The following is a 24,659-nucleotide window of genomic DNA, read 5'->3' on the forward strand; positions in this document are numbered from 1 at the left end:
AACCAAGCGGGAGGACCCTGGCACAGAGCAGTGCGTCTCTCCCTCACCTTATCCTTCTGCCAGGACCCGGTGACACGGCTCCGCAGGGAACTCAGGCGTCGCATCACCTTTGTGCCTTTCTCTGCTTTCTCACTCTTTCCACTGTCCTCATTTCTGAAAAAGACCAAAACCATCTTACCTAAGGAGAAGATAACTGGCCAAGCACAGTTCAAGGAGATTGCTGATGAAGTTTATCAGGATTGCCTTAGCACCCCATCCCTGGGCTCTCCACCCCCTGGAAGACCTGCTTTAACGTCCGTCATTCTTGAAAACAAGGACACGAGCCTTTGGATTCTGTCCAGCTCTGGTTTTGGTTGGAGCCATGCACAATGGGGCCCCAGTCCAGGCTGAGCCGTGGCAGACACCAATATTCCGTGTGCACCATTAGTAGAGCAGAAGAGCTTTGATGAAGAGGGGCTAAAAATAAGAGTCTGCTCCATGGATGCAAAGCGTGTGGATTCCTGCCCACCTCACTTACTCGTTAGACAGGAACTCAAACCAGGTGAGATTCTGCTGGGAAGAATCACTGCCTTCTTGCACACAAGCTCGCTTTTTCGCCCTGTTCATGGAGAAGACATCAGACACACAGCAAAAGACACAAGAGCAGATCTTTGGAGACGGGCAGAGATACAGAAGAGGTATTTGCATATTCATGCAAATCCTGCCTGGCTTCACTGGAAGGATATGGTGATTCTGGTACCCTCCCTGCTTGACCACTGCGCTCTGCACCTCATCTGAGGGTAGATCCCAGGTAGAACAGTGACCTCCCTGCCCAAATCTCTCTACCAGACACACTTACCCGTGATACTGTTTCAGCTCCTGAAGAACCTGCTGTACTATTAGCCTATGAGGGATAGAGCAGAAGAAAATAAAAAAATCAGAAAATTTCCTTGCAGAGAAATTCTGCATCCCACAAAGAATCAAGCACTGTTCTACAACCAGCTACTGAGCTGTGCCCAGCATAGAGTGGGATCTTCCTTTTGGCTTGTTGATGGATCTCCAGTAGTTCAGATGCACACAAAAATCTGTCATCTCAAAACAGCCAGGACTGACAATACCTACACTTGGTCTGGGGACACATGGTCCTTCTCCAGCATCTCCAGAGCAGGGGGTTCAACACCTGGAACAGAAAACACTCTCAGCAGGCACCCTGGTTTTCTGTATCACACCTTCCTTCTCCAGTCTGTATTACACTGAATTCCTGCTTGCAGCTAGGTGATGGGGGCTGGCACCACCCAGAGACCCTCCAGCCTCCCTGCATGGCTTTTCTTCCACTTACTTCTGGACAATTCTCTGCATTCGTTCCTAGGATACTGTCATTGACTTGTGTAAGTGGGGAATGACCAATACATGGCAATGAGTCACTGGGGACATAACTGTGCTTAGACTGCTCTCAACTGAGATCAGACTCCAAGTCAGCTTGACTTCATCTGGGTGCTTCTGGGGACCACATGGAAGAGAAGGGCAGAGGCTGTCTAGACTTGCAGAGGCTGCATCTCTGGTTTTATAACTCAATCACAGATAAGCTGAATTCATTGGAAGCTGTTCGTGTAGTCTGTACAAACCTTCCACGGCTGAAAGAGAAGTGTTGAAACCACAGGGTGCCTGCGGGGAGGCAGCCTTGCAGGCTGAAGGGATGGACAGTGGCCTCAGTCTCTTCCCATCACCGACACGTTCCTAGAGTAGTAAAAAGTCACGGACATCTTTGGTCCTTTGTGCACCAAGAGAGCTTCCATAAGGGCACAGTCGGCAAGGTGCAAGGCAGGGAATGGGGCTCCCATGCCAAGTGCCAGCAGTCACCCCTGCCTTCCACAGCCCCCCACCCTGTGTGCCCACCCAGCAGCGCTGCACCCCTCGCACACTCACCGCCTCCCCTGAGCCCAGGCTGGCCGTGCCGCCGGGTCGCAGTGGCTCTATCTGCACTTTGATCACCATGCTGCCCGCACTGCTGCTCCAGGCTCCCTGCTTCCCCCCGGGCAGCTGCAGGGACACACGAGGCTGTGCGCAGGACCCGCTCCCTTTCTCCGCCTCCTCCTGCTCTGGATCACTGCCTGTCTCTGTGGTATCCAAGCTGAACCTAAATCAGCAGAGAGTAAGAAGCCAGCTTAGAAGGCCATCCCATAGTGACAGGCACAGCACAGCCCCTGCCGTGTCCTGGCAGTCCTACAGATAAGCCAAGGAGGGCCACCACAGCAATCACATGGGAGGGGGAATGCCGGGAAGAGTCAGCTTGGACACCGAGAAAACAAAAGCATTTTGTCTGGCTGCCCTCAGCTGGTCCATGAGCTCCTCAGTCACCTGGGATGTCCCATGCTGGGATGTTCAGCAGCTCCTGGGACTCCACAGCTGTCTCACCCTTGTAAGAGCTGCTGCCCCACTGGCTGCAGTGCACCATGGCATTTCGAAATGGCAGATGTTGTTGTTTGTCAACTCACCAGCGTGGCATCATGTTATAAATCCTGACCCTCTGGTCCCAGCTTTGAGGAAGGGAAAATAAACCTTCTTCTGGGAAACGAGTGGCAGGGCAACCCTCCAGCACCCCACGGCTTCCTGGACACCGAATGCTGCTGCAGTGCCAGCAGTGCAGGTACAGAATGGTGGGTACGGCTTGGTGGAAAATCTTACTCTCTGCAGCAGGTTCTGCCTGCAGCTCGCTGCTGCTTTGCTCCCACTGCCAGGCTTCAGGAAGCATTTGCTTAGAGGACAGCAGGGCACGTTCCCCTTCCCTGCCCCTCCACTCACACGTGCTTCATCACTGATTGAGGAGACCGACGCAGACGGCCGCTCTGTGCCACCACTACTCGTGTGCCTGTTGCTCTGTAAACTGTGAATGATCCCCGGCACATGGCCCAACAATGGGTCTGAGAACCAAAGACAGAGCTTGATAAAGAACTGCCAAGATTTCGGGCTGAGATAATTTTAGGGTACCTTATAAGGAGGAGAGATATAAATAGTCATTGCTGGCTTGCACCTAGCTCCCAGCCAGCAGAAGGATCAATATATTTGTCAGCAGGGTGAACGTGCATGCAGGAACTCAAAGCAGAACACTGCAGGCATGGAGCACGGCAGTGATACCAGGCCTGGAAACCACTCCCAGCTCAGCATCAGGCCACACATTCACCCTCTTCTGCAGCCATGGAGGGCAGGGGGACAGAGTGGTGAGGCCCTGGCACAGGTTGCACAGAGAGCTGTGTGTGCACCATTCCTGGAGGTGTTCAGGGCCAGACTGGATGGGGCCCTGGGCAGCCTGATCTGGTGGGATGCAACCAGCACACGGCACATGGTTGGATCCAGATGATACTTAAGGTCCCCTCTGACCAAAGCCATTCTATGATTCTATGATAAGAAGAGAAAGGTGCTGCCTCTCTTTATCCACTGGAGTGAGCAAAGATCCCTCTGAGCCAGAGGCTGAAGGCTATCAGGACAGCTGTGCTGTTCAGGAGTCCCCTCCAGCCAGAAACAAGCTTTCCCCAGAAGGGAGGTCCTGGGCCCAAGACCAGGACAAGAGATTTTCCTATTGCCAAGAGATATAAAAGCTCCCTGCTGCACAATCTCTGTCCTTCCCCATCGCACCCAACACGAGCAGTGGGCACACAGCTGCTTTGGGGCAGGAAATCACGCAGCAGCAGTGCTCTAACTCCACCTCAGGCAGCACCATCCTGTGGTATGCACCAAATGTCCCCTCATGGGCTGTTACCTGCGCTTGCAGTCCACAGGTGACAAGGGGCTCTCCCAGCTGTGCCTCCTAGAGGTAGACATGGATCTCACCAACGTGGGGAAGGACTCCGAGGCCTCCTGAAGGTCCGAAGCTTCATCTTCCTCCGCAGGACATTCAACAGTGCTGGCAGCTTTGTTCAGAAAGTGGCAGTCGGCCTCACCGTAACGCACCGAGCAGGAGATGGGATTGGAAAAAGCAACATCCACAGACATTTTTCCTAGAGCCCCTGATCTCTCCTCCGATAAGCAAATGGCAGATGCAGCCTGGGGGGCAGCTTCTGGCCGTGCTGCCATCTCTGGCACTGTTTTGTTATCTGGTGGGCTCAGAAGCCCCAGGTCTTTGTAATACTCTGTGCCGTGCAGAGCGGAGTCTGAGAGGAGATCCTCCGTGCTGCTGTGTAAGTCTGCTGCTGGGACGTCCAGCTCTGTGGAAGATGAGTCCTCCTGCAAAGGCACAAAGGCTCATCCTGAGCACGGAGTCCATCCGAGATGCTCGCATACCTCCTGCCAAGGGGCACTTCCCATGCTGGGGCTGCTCTTCTGCATGGACCTGTCCCATACCCACCCGCTGAGCTTGCTCCAGGGACCTACGAAGGTTGCTTCCACCCTAACACCTCTCCATGCCTCATTCCCACTAATGCTCAGCAACAGGAGCACTATAACCTTGTATCCCTAGTTAGTTTGGGTCAGTACTCCTTTCTCCCATCCCTACTCCATCACAGACTCTGCTGAGTATGGCACTGACCCCTCAGTTTGCTAAGCCCAGCTGCTGCCCTGCATGATGGTAGTGGAAGGAAAGAGGACACTTGCCTTTTCTTCGGCCATGCTGGTGAACAAGGTGTCATCCTCAGCAATCAGGGATGGGAGGAAACGCTTGGGGCTGTGGTACTCCAAAGCAGAGGGACTGCGGTCAGCGAGCTCCCGTAGGCACGGCTTGCAGTCAGATCCTGCAAGACACAGAGGATCACAGTGTGCCATGGGGTGGCCAAGATCGGCCCTGCACAGAGGGGTGGCATCGGACAAAGCCCTCTGCCCCCTTGTTCCTTGTGCTCTCAAGGATACCCATGGGCGGTAGGATGGGAGGACTTCAGGCACCAGTGAATCATAGAATCAGTAAGATTGGAAAAGACATCTAAGATCAAGCCCAAGCATCGGCCCACCCCCACCGTGCCTCCGACCCCCATCCCCAAGTGCCACATCTCTGCAGCAGTGGAAAAGCGCGGCTCCACGTGGACGTTCCCAGCACTGGGTGGGTGTGAGCTGAGTGTGTGCACAGCATCCAGTGCTCATTGAGAAACAAAACCACGGTCTGGCCTCAGCGCGCGGCGCAGAACATCGCCCAGCTGACTGCAGCACATTCCTATGCAGCGAGACACAGTGTAAACCTTCGCCACCATCTGAACCATTGCAAATGACTCATGGAGGCCTTTTATTCTTCTGAGATGCACACAGCTGAGGGGAGTGGAAAGAGGCCAGGCTGCCGGCTGCAGTGCAGGGCTGAAAGCGTGGGGAAAACAGCGAGAGGTTGTGAGTGACCGTATCTATCCAGTAGGAGCAGAAATGCATGAAACTGCTAGAAACCCAACAAACTGCAGGAAAGTGAATTGTAAAAATGTTAATGTGACGAAGATCCTAACAAGAAACCATGCATTCTCCTGCAAGCTTTAATGCTGCATGATGCAGCCTGCAAGTAAGGAGTGCATGGTGCCAGAGCCCAGAAGGCAGTGAGCGCCAGGGAGAAGCTGGAGGTTTGGGTCTGCAGGCACCAGCTGTTCTGTGTGAAGCAGCGTTCGTGCGTTCAAACGTGTGCAACTCTTTAAAGGGGCTTTAAGTTGTACAGCAGAGAAAACAGCCCAGTAAGGCCTTGTTTTAATTAAGAGTGCCTGAGCTGTAAGGCTGGTTAAGGGTCACCCAGTGAGCGTTATCATCACTTTCTGATTTCCCCTCTTCAGATGGAAACCAAAAATCAGAGTGCTGGCCAACCAGTGCACGTTCTGACACAGCCCCCAGGGAAGCTGAGCAGCCAAAGGCATCGGTGGGTGGCAAAAGCTGTTGAACCCAGAAATGGGCTGGGATTGAGACAGGCGTAAGCTGATTGAGGGGAGCAACCAGAGGGCTGGGGAGGTGTGAGGGGGTGAGGACAAATGTTTCTTCTCTAGAAGCACAAGGAGGGAAGCAGGAGGAGGCTGCCTGCCATCAGAGTCCCTTGCAGCCTCAGAGAGAGGAGCAAGGCCTGGAAAAGCAGAGATGGAGCTGTGAGAGCTGGTGAGTGCTCAGCCTGACAGAGGCCAGAGCCCTGCGGGTTGAGCTGAAACAAAGGGGTGTTTTCCTGCAGGGTGGGTCGCGGCCGTGCCAAAGTTGGCTCCACACCAGGCTCCATCCTGCAGCTCTGAAGTGGGTCCCTGGATCAGAGTCAGCTCCTCAGAGGCCTGGAAAATATTCCCTGTGCCGTGCAGAGCTCTGGCTTTGGCTGTGATGTGCCCTGCAGTTGATGCCCCCCACAGCTCCACACACAGCTCATGTCCCCCCCCCCCCCCAGGCACTTCAGACACTGCTGTTCAACACACGATAAATCAGGTTTGCAGCCAGTGGCAGTGAGTGCAGCACAGGGACCGTTGGGCACCGGCACGTGGCTGCGGCACTGGGGACACCATTTTAGGCAATGTGTGAGAGCCACGTTGGATTCTGGCTCCTTGCATTTAGGTCCTCCGTTGGTGACCCTGGGCTGCCACCGTGCAGGGAGCCAACGCTTGTGCACAGGGATCTGGTGGAGGGGCTCTTTGGGAGAACGCATTTTCAAGCATCAGGTTATGGCAAGGTGAACAAGGAAGGAGCATACAGGAGCTGGGAGCATCCCTGTGTCTGAGATGGACGTGGTCACCCCTCTACCAGCAGCAAGGGCACACCCCAAGGCCCTGCCTGGCTGTTGGAGGGATGCTGCTCCATCTTGCTACCGCAAGGTGCTTGGGGAATGGCCCTGCAGCTCCCCAGCACAGCCAGGCACCTGTCTTCACGTTTCCTCTGCTGAAGCTGGAGATGAGATGACAAAATGACACTTCCAAGAGCACACGCTGTTTGGTGTAGGGGAACATTAAGCAGATTAGGTATTGCAGTTGCTTAATTCGCCTCTGGCCAGGAACCATAAAAGGTTATTGCTGCAGGGAGCAGCTTCACCAGAGGAATTCCCAGGGCAGAGCTGGGGACAAAGCATTGCACACGAGTGGGGCAGTGCTGGGCTGGACTTTGCAGAACGTGGAGATGCTGGGCTTCTGCCTGGGGAGGAAGGAAGTGGCGGCCAGCGTCCCCAGCACACAGCAGTCTGGGGTGTTTGGTGCCACTGGGACAGTGGGACCCAACAGCTGAGTCCAGAAGGAAGAAGAAAGCAGAACAAAGCTGGGCATTTCCCAGCAAATGGGGATAGAGGCTGCTGCTAAGCTCTGAAGGCATCACAGATAGGAACAGAGCAGCATTTGGTCCCCCTGGCTCTGCCCCGCTGGCCCAGCACAGCCCCACGGGATGATCAGAACGAGAGGGGTGTTGAACTGCAAAGAAGTGCTGAGCTCACTGTGCCAAAATCGGATAAAGCGCAGCACTTTGCCCGCGCCGGGCCCCAGCTCATCGTGTGCTGGCAGAGGTGGGGATTGGCTCATGCGACCGGGGCTGAAGGAGGGGAGAAGATAAGCTGTCCAATGCTGCAGCAGGCTGCACAGCAAGCAGCCTTATCGCTACCTTTGGGACCTGGTGCTCCGGGCACGCGGGGCCAAGCGACTGGGGAGGCAGCTAGGGGGGCTCAGCAGGGCTGAGAGGGGTTCGCAGCCCCCGATCCCTTCCTGGCCACAGTCCTGCCCACGCATTGAGCTCAGCACAGCTGTGCTGGGGATGCTCCTCAGAGCGGTCGGTACTTGTGGGCACTGAGGCTGATGTATTTTGCACAGGGAGCCTGGTTGAGCCTTTGCAGTGAGCCCAGCACGGTGTGGAGTGCCCCAGTGCAGGGCTGGGGGCTGCTCCTGCTCCAAACCAGGCAGTTTGGAGAGAAAAGCAGTGATGTGTGTCTCAAGCTCTAATGCCACACAGATAACCGTACCCAAAAGTGTTGGGCCTAGAGCAAAGTTTGCAGTGAGAACGGCAGTGTCCAGCTCCTCTGGGATCATGGACATCTCCTGTTCTGGGGCTCTCCCCTCTCCCTTTTCAAGTTGCAGCTCTGTGCAGCAATGAGGCCAGCTTACATGACCACTGGATTTCCCATCCCAAAAGCCACCATGACCTGGCCCAAGGCTCCTCAGCCCATTCTCAGGCTGCAGGAGCGTTTTGCCCAACATCTCCTGGGACACCAAACTCTGAGCACACAACACGAGGCTCAGCCCTCGGCCGGCAGCACACAGACAGCTGCCTGAAGGCTCTGGGACCTCCGGCTCGCTGGCAGCAACAAAACGTATTTATTACAAAACCAGAAGACTGATATTTAACCCATTAGCCAGCGCACAAAGGCATTGACGTGCCTTGAGAAGGATCCGCAGCGGAAGGATCGGCAGAAACTGACACGTAAGCAGCGTCCCCGCAGAGAGGAGCAGTGGGCACCGGCGCTGGGGGACCCCGAGCTCCCTGCTGTCCCCTCCGCCCCACGCGGCTCAGCCCTCTCTCCCCACACACACGCTGTTACCTCGTTTAAAGGACCATCTCTTCTTCCAGCGCTTGGAGAACGACGGCCAGGAGTGGTTGAGCAGTGAGTCCGACATCGGGGCACCCCCTGAGCCCCACGTATGGACAGCCCTGAGCCGGAGAGGACGGCACAGAGCACAGCGGAGCTCGGTGCAAGTCTAAGGCAGCGCTGCAAGCTGCAGCCCAGGGGCTGCCAAGGGGGGAGTGGAGCAGCCAAGTGTTTTGTCAGAAGTATCAGCTGATGGGAGCTGCAGCCAGAGAGAAATTCCTGCTCTCCGGCGTTCCCACCTGTGTGACAGCTCTGGGACTTCCTGCGGCGGAGGCTGAGGATTGGTGACCCCACGGCACACAGAGCCCTGGAGCGCTGGTTGATGGATGCAGGTGGAAGCAGAACACGTGCACCCAAACCTGCCCCGAGCTCCCTGCTCCACTCTGTCATCTGGGGGCACTCTGAGGTCAGTGGGAGCCAACTCCAATCTGCCCCCAGACACCAAAATCCCATCTTGCCGTGTCTGAGCCCCATTGCCATCAGCTCCCCCAGCACAAACTGGCTCCAGGCTCTGCTCCCAACCCCTCACTGTGCTGACAGAGCCTGATTTCACCCTTGTGCTGCTGCTGGCCTGCAGGACTCTCTCCTGCTGTGCAGATTGCAGCCTTGCAAGGCTGGGGCTTGCTTTGGGATGGTGTCGCACAGGGGTGGATGGCAAAGAGCATTTCTCCACCCAGCTGCAAACCCCAAAGCATCGCCACCCATTCAGCTATAGCAGGGATCCACCCATCACTTGGGGGCACAGCCACAGGGGGCTCAGAGCCCAGTGCCACCAAAGGGAACCGGGAGCTCCCTATGGGTTAAACCCCAATCTCCCAGCGCTGGGGTGAAGCTGCTTCCGCACAGAGCCTCGAGGAAGCCGCGCAACAACCCTGAGATGGAGCTCACACAACACACCCTGGAGGAGGACAGCAACTCACCCTGAGGGCCGCGGGCACCTCCAGCAAAGTCCCCGCACAGCACAGCCGCACCCCGCAGCCCGGATCCTGCAGGTGCACCGCGAGCAGCAGCCCCTCATTGAGGAAGGAAGATCCACACCGCCGGGCGGCTCGCGGGGGCCTCGGGCTGCACCGCTTCACCGCTTCCCCTTTCCGAAGCCGCACCCATACCGCTGCTCCTTCAATGGTGGCCCTATGGCAGGGGATGGGGCCGTGGGGGTCCGGCCGCCCCTTCCGGAGTCGTGCACCCCAAACCGCCCCCTGCGGGGTCCTGGGAGCTGCTAAGCGGTGCTGGGCACGGCGACTGCGGTTGCAGCAAACGGCTTCCTGTTCCGTTCGGAGAAGAAGTGCTCTGCGTGCTCTGCAGTGTGAGCCCGGCACGCACAAGCTGTGCCCGTGGCTCCTCGCACCGTGGGCTCCCAGGGCTGTGCGCTGGCAGAACCCCGGCCCAGCAGTCCCTGACCTGGTACTGAAGCAATGGGAGGAACCAAAGCACAGAGATGATGGCGGCGGCCGTTCGCTCTGTGCCACTGAGCCCCACGCATGCACCTCTCCCTGCAGCCCCATGCACACGCTGGCCTCAGCCAAGCCCTAATCAGAACAAGATCAGCTCACACTCCAATTACTCAGAGACCGCAGCTTTGGCAACGCTTGGGATAGCAATTACCCCGTGCTCCAGGAAACCACAAGAGCAAAGAGGAATTAAGGTTTCGTTTCTCTAAGTCCACAAGAGCACAATGTGTCACAGCAGGGCTGCTCAGACACCGGGCCGACGGGAGGGACGGCGCAGTGACCCCAACCGAGTGAGGATCAGAGCTCATCCCCTCCATCCACAGACGTGGTTTGGGGCTGAGTGAAGCGGCGCACCTGGAGGAGCGATGAGGGACACAGACACCAGCGCCCGCATCGCCGCCTGCAGACCTCTGCGACAGCAAGGCCACGCTGTGTTTGCATCCCCTGAGTGCAAGCCTGTGTCTGGAGATGCAATTCCCAGACATCTTCAAGTATGCTCCTTTCTCATCGCTCTTCCAATGACAGAACTCCAGATGGGCTCAGAGGCTGCACTTGGCCCCATCCAGCGCCACGGCTGGATGCACGGCAGCACTAGGTGGCATCAGCTCTGCACAATCTCTGCTGATGGACATCACTGCACATCACAGCGCTGGAATTCACCGCAGACCAACCGGGGTGGGGAGAGCCATCGGGGGTGGCCACCACCTCTCAAAAGAAGGAGCGTTCTTCACAAGGACTCCGCCACGTTGCTCACACTGGCAATTCATGGCACAGGGTGGGGAGCCTCTGAGCCCCAAGCTGAGCCCTGAGCTGAGCCTTGAGCTGAGCCTTGAGCTGAGCCCCGTGGCTCTTTGGGCCTTACACCACTCATTTTGTAGCCGAAAGCATCGCATGCTCTCAGCTAGGAGCTCAGAGTTTTCCCTGTGGTAAAGCAGCCTTTGTTGCTGCAGAGACAGCGGAAACCAAATGGAAGTTATTCTTGGATAATTTATTCAGAATTTTAATATAAACCGTCAATTGCTCAACATTCTGTCACACAGCAAGGGTGTTCTCTTCATACTCAATGTTATTTTCTGTACACGTCACTGCTCAGCTCTTACATATGAAAGCGATAAAATAAAGGGGAGGCTTTGAGGGTTTTTTCTGTTTTTCTTTTTAATCATGGCACATTTGATCCTTTATTTCATACAAGACGGGTCTGCAATGCGAACTGCAATGCAGTCAGCATGCTGTGAGCTCAGACAGGCGGTGAGGAAGGTGGGAGCAGCACAGCGAAGCTCTGCCACAGCACTCAGGGCGCTTTTGGCTGCGTTGGACTCCGCCGCCCCACAAACAGCAGCGCTTTGCAAACAACACCAAAATGCAGCGTTTTCATCACCTTTTTCAAACAGCCTGAGAGTCGTCAGCGGCTGCTTTGCAGGTGATGGGAGAAGCGTTTGGAAACAACGGTGGTTTGAAGAGACTTTCAGGGACGGTTTGGAGGCTTTGGGAAGAGGCCCGGCTCAGAATGCTGGGCAACACAGAGCTCAATGAGCGCCAGCGCTGGGGCTGCAAACCCACCCAGTGCTGCACAGTGGGAGCCGTCAGGGGGTCAGCAGAGCTTTGCTGAGCCCCCACCCTGTGCTGCAGCCCTGCACATAGGCAAAGAACGTGACCATGCTGTAGGAGTTGATACTAACTTTATTATACAAGATTTTAAAAGTCATTTCTCGACCCGTCCCCCTATCGCTTGCATTGTGCTGCAGTTATTTTGCTGAACCTGCGAGAGTAAGTGCTTACTTTTGAGAAGGACAAGCAATTTAACTGTAAAAAGAAATGCACACTGAACGACAGCAGATCTGGTAAAACCGGCAGCTCCCAAATTGCATTGAAAAGTCCCATTCCTCCACACGTCCGTCTGAGCGGAGCCACCACAGAGCAAGCAGAAGCTGATAAAAAGGCCAAATTAATTCAGTTCATACGGATGCTGAACGAATCCTGCTTTGAATTTCACACACTTCTGAAGTCGCTTCCAACCCATCCGAGAGCCCCTTCCCCCGGCGCACAGCGCGGTGCTGGGGCACAATGCATCCTCCTCTCTGCGAGAGGCCAGGCTCACTGCTGGGTGTCACTGCTGGCACTGACAGCCCTGGAGGACCTCAGGGTCCGGATCCGCATCGCAGCCATGTTCAGGGAACCCATGGGCTCTCTGCCACCCCTACCATGGGGGCTTGGAGATAACTGCCACAGCCCCTTCCTGCTCCTCTTTGCCATTCTCCTTCATCACCCTTCAGTCAGTAACACAGTAAGCAACGTTTTCCAAAGAGATACCAACATTAAACACAACAAAAGTAAAATTAAGCAAAGTGCCCCATTACTATAATACAAATTTAGGAGGAAAGAGATCTACTACCCACCAATTTTGAGTACCCTACAGCAACCATCGAGCAGCCTCTTCCCTATGCACACCGCACAGCATGCCCTCCTCGCAGCTTGGTCTATTTCCTACCACATTTCCCCACCCAGAGCTGGCACACAGTTTGCAATATCACACAATGAGCTCTTCTATTTTACAACACAATCAGTATTTACAAGCAGCCACGCTGGGCTTTTAGCCTCGCAGACAAGCTTTGCAATGCTGCACTGTACGGCAAGAGAAGAACCGGGTTTGCAAGAGGCGTCTGGGAGACGGGCAGTGAATGGAACCAATGTTTCTGGGACCTCTCCAGCCCCCACAACAACACCTGCTGACAGCACACAGCAAAGCAGTGCCGTGGCTTCCTGCTCTGTGGGCTTTCAAAGCCGCGATGCTGCGGCTGCTCGGGGCACCTCTTGCAGCTCCCACAGGGCTGCGGCTGCTCCCCAGTGCATGCAGCTCTGTGCTGGGACGGCAGCGGAGCACCCTGCACCATGCTGAGCTGCCCTGCAGGGAGGGCCTCACGTGGCAGCTGGTTGCAGAGGGTTTTCCCGAACTCCGAGCTGGGCTCTATGATGACGTTCCTTTGCTCTTCCTAATCCCGCAGCTGAGCATCATCTTTTACAGCCAACGAGTGGCAGTTGGGGCTGTTTGTTTCCATCAGGGCGGAGCGCTGCGGCTGAGGATGTCCTCCCTTGGCTGCCCCACACCGCTCCTGGCCAGGAGCAACGCAGGAAGGACAGCAGTGGGGCTGCCGTGCACAGCGCTGGGTCCAACCACTGCTGCTCTCAGTGAGGACGACTGCAAGGTCCAACGCACAGCACTGCAGCGCTGCGTGTGCCCACAGAGCCAACGGGCATCAGCCGAGCTGCGGAGCCAGAGGCAGCACAGGCCCGGTGCAAACAGTGCTCTATTCCTGCAGTTACAGCCACTGCGGTTTAAGATGTCAGAACAACAGGGAGGGCTCACTGCAGGCGGCTGCCGCCTGCCCCTCTGTTCACAACGTCCATTTCAATGGGTCTGTTTTAGTGTTTGTTTTCTTTTCCAATCACAACAGAACTAAGATGATATCAGAGTATCAGATCCAAATTTGCTGCTGCGCATTCGGAGCTGGAAGCAGTTTCCTTTGGTCACTACGACTAACAGCAGCGATCAGCAGTGATGGAGCTGCTCCATCCGCTCCCTTCCGGCCCCAGATTTGGGATCAGCTGATACTGCTTTCGCCGACCCTCAACAGGTCCAGCCCACAACATCAGAACAGGTTTTGAGGTGCGCAGTATTAAAAATAGCCTTAAGAAACACTGAGGTAGACTGCACCACAACAGGACAAAACGACCCCACCGCACCCACCTGCCCCAATTTCACGGATACAAATTTACAGATTCTGCGTGTTTTCTTCAGCAAATTGATTTAGCTTTTTTTTTTTTTTTCTTTTTTTTTTTTCTTTTTTTAACAGTGTTCTATATATTAAAATAAATAAAAAAATTCTAGTAAGAAAAACTTCTCTTCCTTAGAAAAGTGTGAGAATATGTCTTCTTTCCTGCAGTGTAGCACAGAGCTGCTGGGTAACAGTGACTACGTGGTAAAGCACAAGAAATGTAAACGAGGCCTTTGGAAAGCAGAGGCTGCCCCACACGCGGCTGCTCGCAGTGCCCCGACCCCACGGCGTCCTGCTGGCACAGCGGGGCTCTGGGCTCCCTGCTGGTAACCTTTGCATTTTGCTCTCAGCATCTCCCTGCTCCCTCATCAGAGTGAGACGCGTTTCGTTTCGCGGTTATTTTCCGACGCTTTGTGCTTATCAGCCTTCATGCAAACAGCAGCAGAACAAAGCTCGGTCCATACGGACCAAAGTCGACGTTCCCCACCAACGCACGGCCGGGGGGGGGGGGGGGGGGGCTGAGTCCCATCCAGGCCCCGCTCCACGCAGGGCCCCACTCGCCCCATCCGCGTCTCCTGCAGCCCCCCGGCTGTGGCACGGCGCCCCGGGAGGCACGAGGGCAGCGAGGTGAAGCAGCAGCAGCAGCAGCAGCAGCGCACGGCGGCGCCCCACAGCCCAACCAGAGCCACCACCGCTCCGCAGTGCTGGGCCGATGCGCTGCACTGTATAAATCTTGAAAGTGTTTTACAAAGCCTTGTCAAGTATAAACCTAACATGTACTTCAGAGCTCCTAAAAGGGTAACCGGCTAAAATTAGTTCCTTCTGAAATCTTTGGACCACTTTAAGACCAAACAGTCCCCCGAACTCTCCCCTCCTCGAAAGGACCATAAACAGTCAATAATTTATATGAAGTTAAAATTTAAACTAAAGACATTTTAAATATGTTACAACAAACAATATATATACTCGATGCTGTAAGGACAGAAAACGGTTTCTCAGGTCTGGGGACTCCTCCTTCGTTTGGTCTTGAAAGGACCCATAAATCTCAGATTTCTGCTCCTTTGGCTCTCAGCATATTTTCCTCATTTATTAATGAGAGAAAACCTACTCCCAAGAGTCCTCAGTATAAAAATAATCTGTGTAGGATTCGGTCACTCCAGGGAAACGGGAGAAAGAGAAGTACACGCTTCCGAGAAGAGGAAAGCTTCCGTGAGAACATACAAAACTTATGTACAAAAACCAGAAGTGTATATTTTGCTATACATATACACCCCACATATGTATACTGCACACACGCACGCACACGCACGCACCCCTGGGCTTTAACCCATGGAAAAAGTACGAAAGCAGCAGCTCTTGGTCAATCTGAGGATCTGGCGCGTCCGACCGCGGTGTCGAACCTTCGGCTGTAGTGACGAGGATGCCTGAAGCCTGGAATTCTCCTGGGGACGTTGCTGCCCCGCTGAGGTTTGTTCCACACCGTTACACCGCAGCTCAGAGAGCGGCGAATTTCACGGCTGTTGTTGGCAAACGCAGATGCTCCTCCTTCAGCTGAACTGACACGGTCGCTTCCTGTTTTGAAACCATGGTTACAGAAAGGAGAGCAGCCATGGAAACCTCTTCCATTTATGTTCACAGATAAGTCCACTGACAACCAGTCAACTTGGCAAAAAAAGGGAAAAAAAAAAAAGTATTAATCATAAGATGATTAAAAATCTGAAGAGTCTGTAGATGTGTGTCATACACTGCGGCAGCAATAACAAAGAGTCCTGAGATTCGTGGAGGGGAGAAAAGCAGACACAACCCTTGGGCCACGGGAGGCGTTAGGAAGGACTCGACCTGGGCATGGAGAGGATCCGCCCGTTCTTCTTGCCACCGTTCATGTGAGTGTAAGGTATGTGCTCCTCGTAGTTCCCCTTGAGGGCCATGGAGGGCCCGTTGTCCCTCCCCAGGGCTTTGTCCCTCTGTGTGTACGAGGAGGGGTCGAGGGGGATGCTCTCCATGTTCTCGAAGTCCATCTCATACTCCTCTGTTTCCAGAGGTTTGTTCTCCTCGCTGTAGAAGAAGGAAACCTCTTGGAAGCTGGGGTGCAAATCCTCCTTCAGCATCTCAATGACCTCAATGAAGGTGGGGCGCATCTTGGGGTTGTACTGCCAGCACATCTGCATCAGGTTGTGCCTGGTGAGGGCAAACGAGAGTCGGGCATTGGAAGAAACAATTCCACGACTGGCAGAAACACACAGAGCAGGGCTGCCCTGCTGCTCCCCGACCCCTCACTCCCACTCCAGCCGAGGCCTCGGCTCTGTTTCCCGTCTCCATTTTCCCATTCGTCCTCTCCCTGCTTTTTCTCTATTTCTGTCTAGATTAAAAATTCCTTCCAATCCCTTCCACTGTTCCTGACTCAGCTTCCAAACGATGCAGGGCTGCAGTTCGTGCACTCCATGTGTGTGTGTGTGCACTCTTAGAGCCATCTCACAATTTTTAATTCATTCAATCTTAACACAGCCTGAAAGTTTCTACAGCCACACGGAAAAGGGGAAGCTGTGCAGAGGACAGAGGCCCTGTGAACAACAAACCCAAGAGAAAGGCTGCAGCAAGAGGTCACGTGTTACCGTATCACAAAGAACAAACTCACAAATCTCCTAGGTACAAAAAAAGTTTCAAACTGGAGTTTGCACCAGGCAGGAGAGACGAGTCCCCAGGACAGCAGGCTTTTTACATAAAGGTACTCACAAAACATGTTTATTTTTGAGTCTGGGAGCACTGCTTTGGCCAGCGGTGGGATGTGTAAGAGGCTGCTGGGAACAGGGAGCTACTATTGGCATTCCCTTTCCCAGCCAGGGCTCCTTCCCATCACTCTGCACGCTGCTCCAGAGGCTCCTTACAGCCTTCAGTCCCAACACCCTGCTCAGGCTGAACGCTTACCTACAGGATTTCTTTTTAAACACTTCAACAGCAGCAGCTCAGGGAGCATCTGGGTACGGCTGGGGGACGCAGTCACCGCCAGCCCATGGACACTGGACATCACAAGCAGTGGGGGACAGGAACCCCAACCCCATACATCAGAACGCCTGCTCCAGGCTGCCACCCCCTCTGGGAGGAGCTTTGCACTCTGTCTTTAGACAGTGTCCTCTTTTAGGGCTATTGATGCAATGCTTACTTGCATTCTAAGCTTTTCCTGTGCTTTGAATTTCACTTTCTCCAGTCTGTACTCACAGTGTAGGCCCCAGGCTGGTTTGATTTCCCCTTGCAGCGTCAAGGGCTGGTCTCACTAAGGATGCTCTAATTAATGTCTCTGAGAGGTGGCTCACTAAATTCTGCTTTGTTTCTCCCCAGGAGAGAGGTGGGTCAGAAATGCCATCTGTGGGGCTGCCTGTGTTGCCCACGCTTTTCCCACAGCGTGCAGCTCTGCTGACCGGCGCTGCTCCGCTACTTACAGCCTCTCTGGGCAGTTGTCCGGCTGATCCAGGTATCCTCCATCCATCACAAACTTCAGCACCTGTTCGTTGGAGAGTCCCTGGTACGGCTGCTCTGCTAAGCTGCTGATCTCCCACAGGACAACACCAAATGACCTAAGAAAGAAACAAGACTCCCGGTGAGAAACATCCCAGAGATCCACGCTGAGTCCTGTTTTGGACAACACACATCTTCAAGAATTACTGCATTTTAAGAAAAGGGTTTCAGAACAAGGCCGTGTTCTGCCTGCACCACGTGTGTCAGAACAGTGAACCTCCCATCCAGGATCCACCTGGCTGAGCACAACTCACCACACGTCTGAGTACGTTGTGAACACGCCGTCCTTCAGCGATTCGGGCGCCATCCAGCGCACAGGCAGAAGCCCTTTGCCGCCCTTTCGGTAATAATCCGTCTCGTAGATATCCCTGGTCATGCCGAAGTCTGACAAAAGCAATGGGGCTGTGTTCATGCCTCTCCTTCCATGCTGCTTTCACTGTACAACACCTCTTGATGCCTTCCTTGGGCACCAGGCCACTGCCACACTCCCAGCAGGGCTCCTATGCAACTTGCCATCACTGCTCACCCTGTCATTAACACTCAAAACTCCTCTTCCCTACAGTTTTCCCTTTATTAATTACTACAGAGCTGTGATAGAGGCTCCAAAGTTACAATTTTCAGTGACAGATTCTATTCTAAACACCATTTTTATTCATCCCTTTGAATTAAACTGAGTTCTTTTTGCCCATAATCCCACTGCTTTGGCTTTATGTCCACAGAGGTCTGAAAAACCACCAAGTTGTCGGGTTTTCACTTATTTTTGGATTTTATATTTACTTATTCTAGATGGGTTTCAGTTAAAAACTGGCTCTTGTGGAAGGAAAATGACTTTCAAAAGGCTTGTCACAGAACGGCTCAGGTCAGAAGGGACCTTAAAGATCACCCAGTCCCACCCCTGCCGAGGGCTGGGTGTCCCCCAGCAGCTCAGGCTGCCCGAGGCCCATCCGTGGCCTTGGATACCTGCAAGATTTGGGCCTGGGCTTCACACACATCACAAATACGACGCACAGAATTGTCTGCTGACCGCGATCTGAATACCTCCAATTTTTACAGTGAAGTCCTCTGCAACCATGCAGTTCCGAGCTGCCAGATCTCTGTGAACAAACTTTTTGGCATTCAGATAGGCCATGCCGTCGGCGATCTCCGCAGCCATCTGGATCATTTCTCTCAGTGTTGGAGGTGGACGACCAGGGTTATTCTACAACAAACACAGCAGCGTTAAAGCACCAACCGAGCTGCTCTGTGCCACAGCACACCGCCTCTCCCCGTCCGTACCTCAGCGTCGGGTCTCAGAGAGCGCAGGTAGCTTTTCAAGTCCCCGTGTGCCATCAACTCCATGACCACCAGCGTGGGTTGGCCCTTGGAGACCACCCCGAGGAGGCGAACCTGAGAGCAAAGGAGAAGTTCTGCCAGGGCTGTGTAAGAGCACACGGGGCAAAGCCCAGCTGTGAGAACAAAGCCAGCGTGCAGAAGAGCCTGCAGCAGCACCCACGGCTCTGCCTGCACTTCTGACAGGGCAAAGGGAAATGATGCAAAGAGCTTGGTGTGCTTTATAAAATCAGGCATGGAAAATCCCAGCTCTCTTCATCAATTGCTTCTGCAGAAAGGCTGCTTTTGTTACTGGAACATCGAGCTTTCAAAGCATTGAAGGAATATTATAGGATGGGGCTCTCACTTGCCACCATCAGAGCCGCCGGCGACGCTTACCACGTGATGGCAGCTGAAGCCTTTCATCACAGAGGCTTCGTTGAGGAACTCGATGCGCTCCCGCAGGCTGGCCGACTCGTTCACCGTTTTCACAGCCACGCGGGTCTCCAGCTCTCCCTTCACGATGTCCTTGGCAATGCCCTCGTACACCATTCCAAACGAGCCCTGGCCCAGCTCACGGAGCAGAGCGATCTTCTCCCGTGGGACCTCCCACTCATCAGGAACGTACACTGCCGAGAGACACGGATGGGTTGAGCAAGAGCCTTTCAAAAGACTTTGCTGCAGCAGCAGCACCGCAGGGCGTGGAGGTCTGGGCTTCAAAAGGCAGCCATAAGAACCCCACCTTGAATAAGGCCCAGAAGCCCTCCTTGCTCTTACCATCACTGGCACTGAGGTATTCGGGGTTAGAGGACGCGTAGAGTGGCCCCGTTGGTCCTTCAGTTTGTCTGGAAGAGGGACGAGGGTTGTTTACTGCACACTGCTCAGATTCGAGCTGAATCTGACTAATTCCCACAGTGTGCAACAAACAGCAACTATCCCAATTTGCAAACATGCAAAAACATTTCCAGAACTTCATGTTACAATCATTATCTGAGTTAGAAAATAAATACAGAGTTACTTCCAACAAATAAAAAGAATCTTTAGATGGAAGTTCTGCTTGTTCTGACCGAAATGATGCACTCACCTCTTTTTCACGAGCACGTAAGCAGCTCCAATAATTCCAGCAATGATTATGGCAAAAATAATCGGAACAATTATAACAGCAATATTAGGCTGAGCGTTCACTAAGAGAGAAAGAGAGAGTTGGAGGTATTAACACAGGTCTCAGAATTCAGTAAGATCTCTGCCTTGCATAAACAGGAGTGAACGTGGAGCTGACAGAGGTTAACGTGGATCAGAACAAGAGCTCAGAGTGCTGCTCAAGGAAGGAAACAGACACACTGCTCACTAACCCTGATTTACTGCAAGCGGACGCACTGGTAAACATTCCACGAGCCTCTGCAGCTCCCCGTGCACCGCCTGCATCCAGCAGCGATGCGGGCTCCTACCAAGGTTAAAATGCTGAGGAAGACAAAAGAACTCACGGTAATCAGCTACGTAGAAGTAGGTGGGCTCTGTCCAGGAGCCGTTCCCAGCCAGCGACGTCGCTCGGATCCGCACGCTGTAGTTTCCAGGCTGCAGCCCGCGCAGTTTGCAGCCCTGCTCGCTGGCAAAGTGCTTTCTGGACACGCAGAAATGCGCTTCCTGCGGGAGGAGGGAAGGGCGCCTCGTGTTACTGCCCTGCAGCTCTGTAACAGGATGCTGGATTTCTCCCTCGCCTCCTCGATGAGCAAACGGACACAAATAGGGTTTTCACATGCTCAGGGCTTTTCTGAGGCAGCGGTTTGTCCTGGGTTTGTATTTTACAGTGCAGGAGTTCAGATTATGCAGCGTGTGCCGCCTGCTGCTCCGCACCTCAGCCCTGAAACGCAAGCTGAGCTGGCAGCGCGCCGCCCGCACGGCTGCCTGCACCCAGCAGCCCTCTGCCTGTTGAACGCTTCCCTAATTTCTCTAAGCAATTCGGATGCACACAACCAGCTCCTGTCCTTCTGCGCAATGAAATGCTGAAAAACAGTCCATGCAGAACGTCGGCAAATCGGGTACCAGAGCAAATCCATCGCGACGCCTGGTGCCAACAGGAGGTGTGTGCCAAAGGAAAAGGAGGGCTGGAGACAAGCACAGCTCCCTCCCCGTGCAGCTTCCTGCTGTTAGCCACCACCTCCGCCAACACAGCCACCGCAGCAGGGAGAAGCACAAAGCTGCTTCCCATGTGTGCTGTGCGAAGGAACAAGCAGAAATTCTCACCTCTGCTTCCCCCAGACGGCCGTAATTCACTTCATACAGCACAATAAGGCCATTCGGCTCCTTGGGCTCCTGCCACTTCAAGTGCACGGTGTTTTTTTCAACCAGTTCATGGGTGACTGGACCAACGATGTCATCTGCCTTAGCTAAAAGTAAGGTCAGGATTAATGACGCTTATTTCATCTCTTTTGCAAAACAGACAGAACCTCATCCAACATCCCTTCCCATTAGGAAATACAGAGCACCAGTCCTACACGATGCGATGGCTCAGTGGTCAGAACAGATGATCTCAGTGGTCTTTTCCACCCTTAATGATTCTACTGTTCTGTATTTCTGCAGCTCTCATAGGAAAAGCAGCATTTTGGAACAGCTACCCAACGCAGAGCTCATCAAGCTCATTACCTTCTGGCATGGTCCTGGCACTGACATAAGCTGCAACGCTGCACCGGGACTCCTGAGCATCGTGGTTACAGGCATGGAGCTCAATGCGATACCCCGTGAAGTGCCGCAGCCCGGAGATCACCAGGGACTCCTTGAACTTCACCTTTTCAAAAGGTTTCTGTTCCTCTGCGCTCTCAGATGCTGCTGCAGAAGAGTTTGGAGAGGACGGGATGGTGGGGATCACCACGGTGGCATTTGCAATGGAGCCCAGGTCTCTTCTCTTCCTCGATGGCCTATTAAATAATATGACGTTATTTGCTACATCCAATACAAGCACATCCATCTGAGAACAAAGAGTTAAAACAGGAGAGCACAGGGAGCAACTGGAAACTCAAATAAGACCCATATTTGCCATGAAACACATTTTGGTTTTGTTTTCTAAGCAAGCAGTCCACCTCAGCCCCTGCAATGCACAGAAGGATGTAACCCTGGGACACCTTCCCTGCACAACTCTGCACACAGGGAAAGCTCACATCAAAGGGATTTGCTGGAGGACCCACGCTCTGCCGGAGCTCCTCATGGCACACAGCACTGCTGCAATGCCCGGGGAGTTCATCTCCTCCACATTCGGCTGGGAGCAAATGTGGTCATCCCACAGACCCCGCTGCAGTGACCCGGGATGTTCCACACCTCCCAGGTGTCATAAAACCACATTGGGACTTGTCCATTTAGACTACGTTAACCTCTTCCTAAACCAAAACACATCCAGATCTTCTCAACAGTGCAAAGCAAAAGGCACAGATTCAGACCTCGCGCTGGTTGTGCTGTTTGCCAACCAAATGTCGCTTCTCAAATGATGCACTTCAGTCTGAAAATCAATTTTTTGCTGTTGGAAAAATAGAAGTGGTGTGCGATCGCATCAATGCGCTGCACCCAGCACACAGAATCAATTCGGCAGAATTAAGAACTGCTCTGAAATGTCATTTTCTTGGAAACAAAAGGAACAAGGATCAGAACAGAACCGCCACCAGGAATGCCGGGTCCCAACCAATGTGGTGGATCAGCAATGGCTGCACAGAAGGAATTACTGCTGTGACACAGGGCTGTGTTTTAAGGGAACGATGATCTTCGTCTGTGTGTGCAGCTGTTAAAGGGCACAAAGAGCGACCCGAGCTGAACCCACACTTGAGGCACCTCCAGCCTCTAAAATTGCACCAAGTGATGGAAGCTCTGCTGCCGGACTGAGCACCGCCCCACTTCTGCCTCCTGGTGTGATGGATCCCACACAGCACTCACAGCAGCTCCTCCAAACAACACACGGCGCTCAGCTGCTGCGGGATGACGCTGCTGCCAAGCGGCAGGGCCAGCAGGGTGCATTCCAGCTTTTCATTTGCTCTCCGTCTCATTACTAATTAACTCCAGAGGCACCGTTCTGGAGCTGCTGTTACCTCAGCACAGGTTATTGTGAGCACCCCCCCTCTCCCCCTCCAGTGAAGGGGCAGAGGGCAGAGCTCTGGGCCCCCACTTCCCCACAGCAGAGCTGCACAATGCTGCTTACAAAGCGTGGATTCAGCTGCTCCTCCAGCTCAGGGGAATTTTGTTTTTCACAAGTAGATCAGTTATCTGATCACTGATGCAACACGCTGTAAAATACAAGGAGCTGTAGACGCAGCTCTTCCCTTACTTATTACCCAAGGCCTGCAGCTGTTTTCTTGCCAAATTCTCTTTTCCACACACCAGCACCAAGCACAGGCTGACACTGCTGCCAGTCTGCCTTCCCCCATGCCAGCACACGAGGTCGTGTGTCTGTCCATACAACGAATGGATGAGGAAGCCCAGAAGAAAGCTGCTTTCAATGCAAGTCATTTCCCAGACCTCATTCACTCTGCAGCCCTCTAATATCTGTAATGGCAGAAATGAGTGACAGAGACTGACAAAGAAGGACGGCAACAGAGAAGAGTGACGCTACTTCTTCAGTAGCAGCGCTTGGGAGCAGACACAAAAATACATCCTGAGCAGCAGCCAGTTACTCCCCCTCTGCCTCTCAGGACTTTTATTACTTTTGAAACCTTTCCATGCTTTCCACAGAGTCACAGAGCTGCTGAGGCTGCAAAGCACCTCCAATGTGCCCCTGCACACAGCAGGGCAGCTGCTCAGGGCATCCGGCTGTGATGCCTCCACGGATGGTTGGAGGTTCCCCTCCTGGGCAACCTGCACTGCTTTCCATCGCCCTTCCGCTCCAATCTCTGCAAAACTTGTTCCAATGTAAGAGCAATAACACAGGAAAGAAGAAACAAAGCATCAGGTGCTGACGGCCACTTTGTTCAGCTGCTAAAGGAGGTTACAAAGCACACGGTGAAAAGGTATCCAGTAGCTCTGACTGGGAAAGTGGGAATGGCATGAAGCATTTGGACACTTGTAGTTTGCTTTGCCAGAGCAAACAGACCCACAAGACTTGTGATGGACTCCTGGAGCAGCCAGTTAGCTGTGCAGGCAGTGAAGGAGCAATGGGACAAGGAGAAATGGTTTCACACTGAAAGAGGGGAGATTTAGACTGGATATAAGGAAAAGTTCCTGATGGTAAGGGTGGTGAAGCACTGGCAAGGTTGCCCAGAGAGGTGGTGGATGCCCCTTTCTTGGAGACATTTCCAACCCAAAGCATTCTGTGATTCCATGAGACGGAGGGGAGCAATTTCTCAGCTGTAATCTGCAGCCCTGCAGCATTCTGTTCTCTGCTGGCCTCATCTCCATGCTTCCTCCCCATGGCCAGCTGAAGGCTTTCATCTCAAGGGGAGGCCACACAGTGCTTGAGAGAGGATGAAACTGTTGGGAGCATGATTAAAAAGAACACGCCGTGGACAGGCTGCCCTATGGCAGGCAATAGGTGCACTGTGCACAGAAAAAACAAGACTCATCCACACTGCCACAGCCTGAAACCTGTCAGAAAAGACATGCAGGATGCACGTCAGAAGAACAATATCTTTACTGCTTGCTCACAACTTAAGGGTTTGTTTTTAAAATATCATTCAGTCTAGGGGCAGTAGAGGTTTCTTCCTTAGCAGGCTGACAAGGTGGCACATCCTGGTGATTGGTTTCTTCCCAAAATACATACCCCAGAAATTGGCCTGAGAAGCATCCTGGGCTGGCTGTGCAGTAAGGTTAAAATAAAACAAAAAGAAAAGAAAAAAAAGAAATCAGATTGTCAGAATCATCTGCCTACATCAAGAGGAGTTTGGCTTTGTACACAGCTTGCTTCCCCTGTGCTTTTAAACACGATGTGTCCTGACACTGAAACCTGTCCTTCTGATCAGCACTAAAAGCTGCAAGAGGAGTGATGGGACAACTGCAGGCACCAAGTCGGACTCTCAGAGAAGAGGAAAGCACTCAAATAATAAACAACACTCAGTGCAGTAGGGTAGCTTTTGTCAGGCAGCTGCAAAGAAACATTTAATAGCTAAGGGCAGGAAGCAGAGAACAGATTTAGAGCACAGAATACATGACAGTGAAGGGGGTAAACCATTACAGACT

The 24,659-nt window shown here is 53.5% G+C and overlaps 2 protein-coding genes across 7 annotated transcripts in view; both read right to left on the minus strand.

The window, feature by feature from the left end:
- The window catches only part of ARHGEF18 (Rho/Rac guanine nucleotide exchange factor 18), a 41,928-nt gene extending 32,376 nt beyond the window's left edge, over nucleotides 1–9,552 (minus strand). For 3 of the 6 annotated variants that reach the window (XM_052699691.1, XM_052699690.1, XM_052699689.1), the window contains exons 1-9: nucleotides 8,417–9,296; nucleotides 4,567–4,703; nucleotides 3,737–4,200; nucleotides 1,906–2,116; nucleotides 1,605–1,716; nucleotides 1,102–1,159; nucleotides 839–883; nucleotides 518–598; nucleotides 48–153 (exon numbers count right to left, since the gene is read on the minus strand). In XM_052699691.1, coding sequence (XP_052555651.1) covers nucleotides 48–153; nucleotides 518–598; nucleotides 839–883; nucleotides 1,102–1,159; nucleotides 1,605–1,716; nucleotides 1,906–2,116; nucleotides 3,737–4,200; nucleotides 4,567–4,703; nucleotides 8,417–8,492 — 1,290 coding nt within the window. In that variant the 5' untranslated portion in view covers nucleotides 8,493–9,296. Of the gene's footprint in view, nucleotides 1–47; nucleotides 154–517; nucleotides 599–838; nucleotides 884–1,101; nucleotides 1,160–1,604; nucleotides 1,717–1,905; nucleotides 2,117–3,736; nucleotides 4,201–4,566; nucleotides 4,704–8,416; nucleotides 9,297–9,384 lie in introns of those variants that run through there. The other 3 variants (XM_052699693.1, XM_052699688.1, XM_052699692.1) reach the window with 3 other exon arrangements.
- Nucleotides 9,553–11,577: 2,025 nt separating this feature from the next.
- INSR (insulin receptor) overlaps nucleotides 11,578–24,659 on the minus strand; it is a 38,469-nt gene continuing 25,387 nt past the window's right edge. Inside the window, exons 11-21 of the mRNA XM_052699696.1 lie at nucleotides 21,153–21,424; nucleotides 20,754–20,896; nucleotides 19,994–20,153; nucleotides 19,594–19,693; nucleotides 19,287–19,354; nucleotides 18,909–19,138; nucleotides 18,477–18,587; nucleotides 18,240–18,399; nucleotides 17,456–17,585; nucleotides 17,126–17,260; nucleotides 11,578–15,866 (exon numbers count right to left, since the gene is read on the minus strand). Of these exons, the coding sequence (XP_052555656.1) occupies nucleotides 15,512–15,866; nucleotides 17,126–17,260; nucleotides 17,456–17,585; nucleotides 18,240–18,399; nucleotides 18,477–18,587; nucleotides 18,909–19,138; nucleotides 19,287–19,354; nucleotides 19,594–19,693; nucleotides 19,994–20,153; nucleotides 20,754–20,896; nucleotides 21,153–21,424 (1,864 nt within the window). The 3' untranslated portion in view covers nucleotides 11,578–15,511. The remainder of the gene's footprint in view (nucleotides 15,867–17,125; nucleotides 17,261–17,455; nucleotides 17,586–18,239; nucleotides 18,400–18,476; nucleotides 18,588–18,908; nucleotides 19,139–19,286; nucleotides 19,355–19,593; nucleotides 19,694–19,993; nucleotides 20,154–20,753; nucleotides 20,897–21,152; nucleotides 21,425–24,659) is intronic.

This window comes from Tympanuchus pallidicinctus, unplaced genomic scaffold, assembly GCF_026119805.1.
Source record: "Tympanuchus pallidicinctus isolate F22 unplaced genomic scaffold, pur_lepc_1.0 scaffold38, whole genome shotgun sequence".
NCBI lineage: Eukaryota > Metazoa > Chordata > Aves > Galliformes > Phasianidae > Tympanuchus > Tympanuchus pallidicinctus.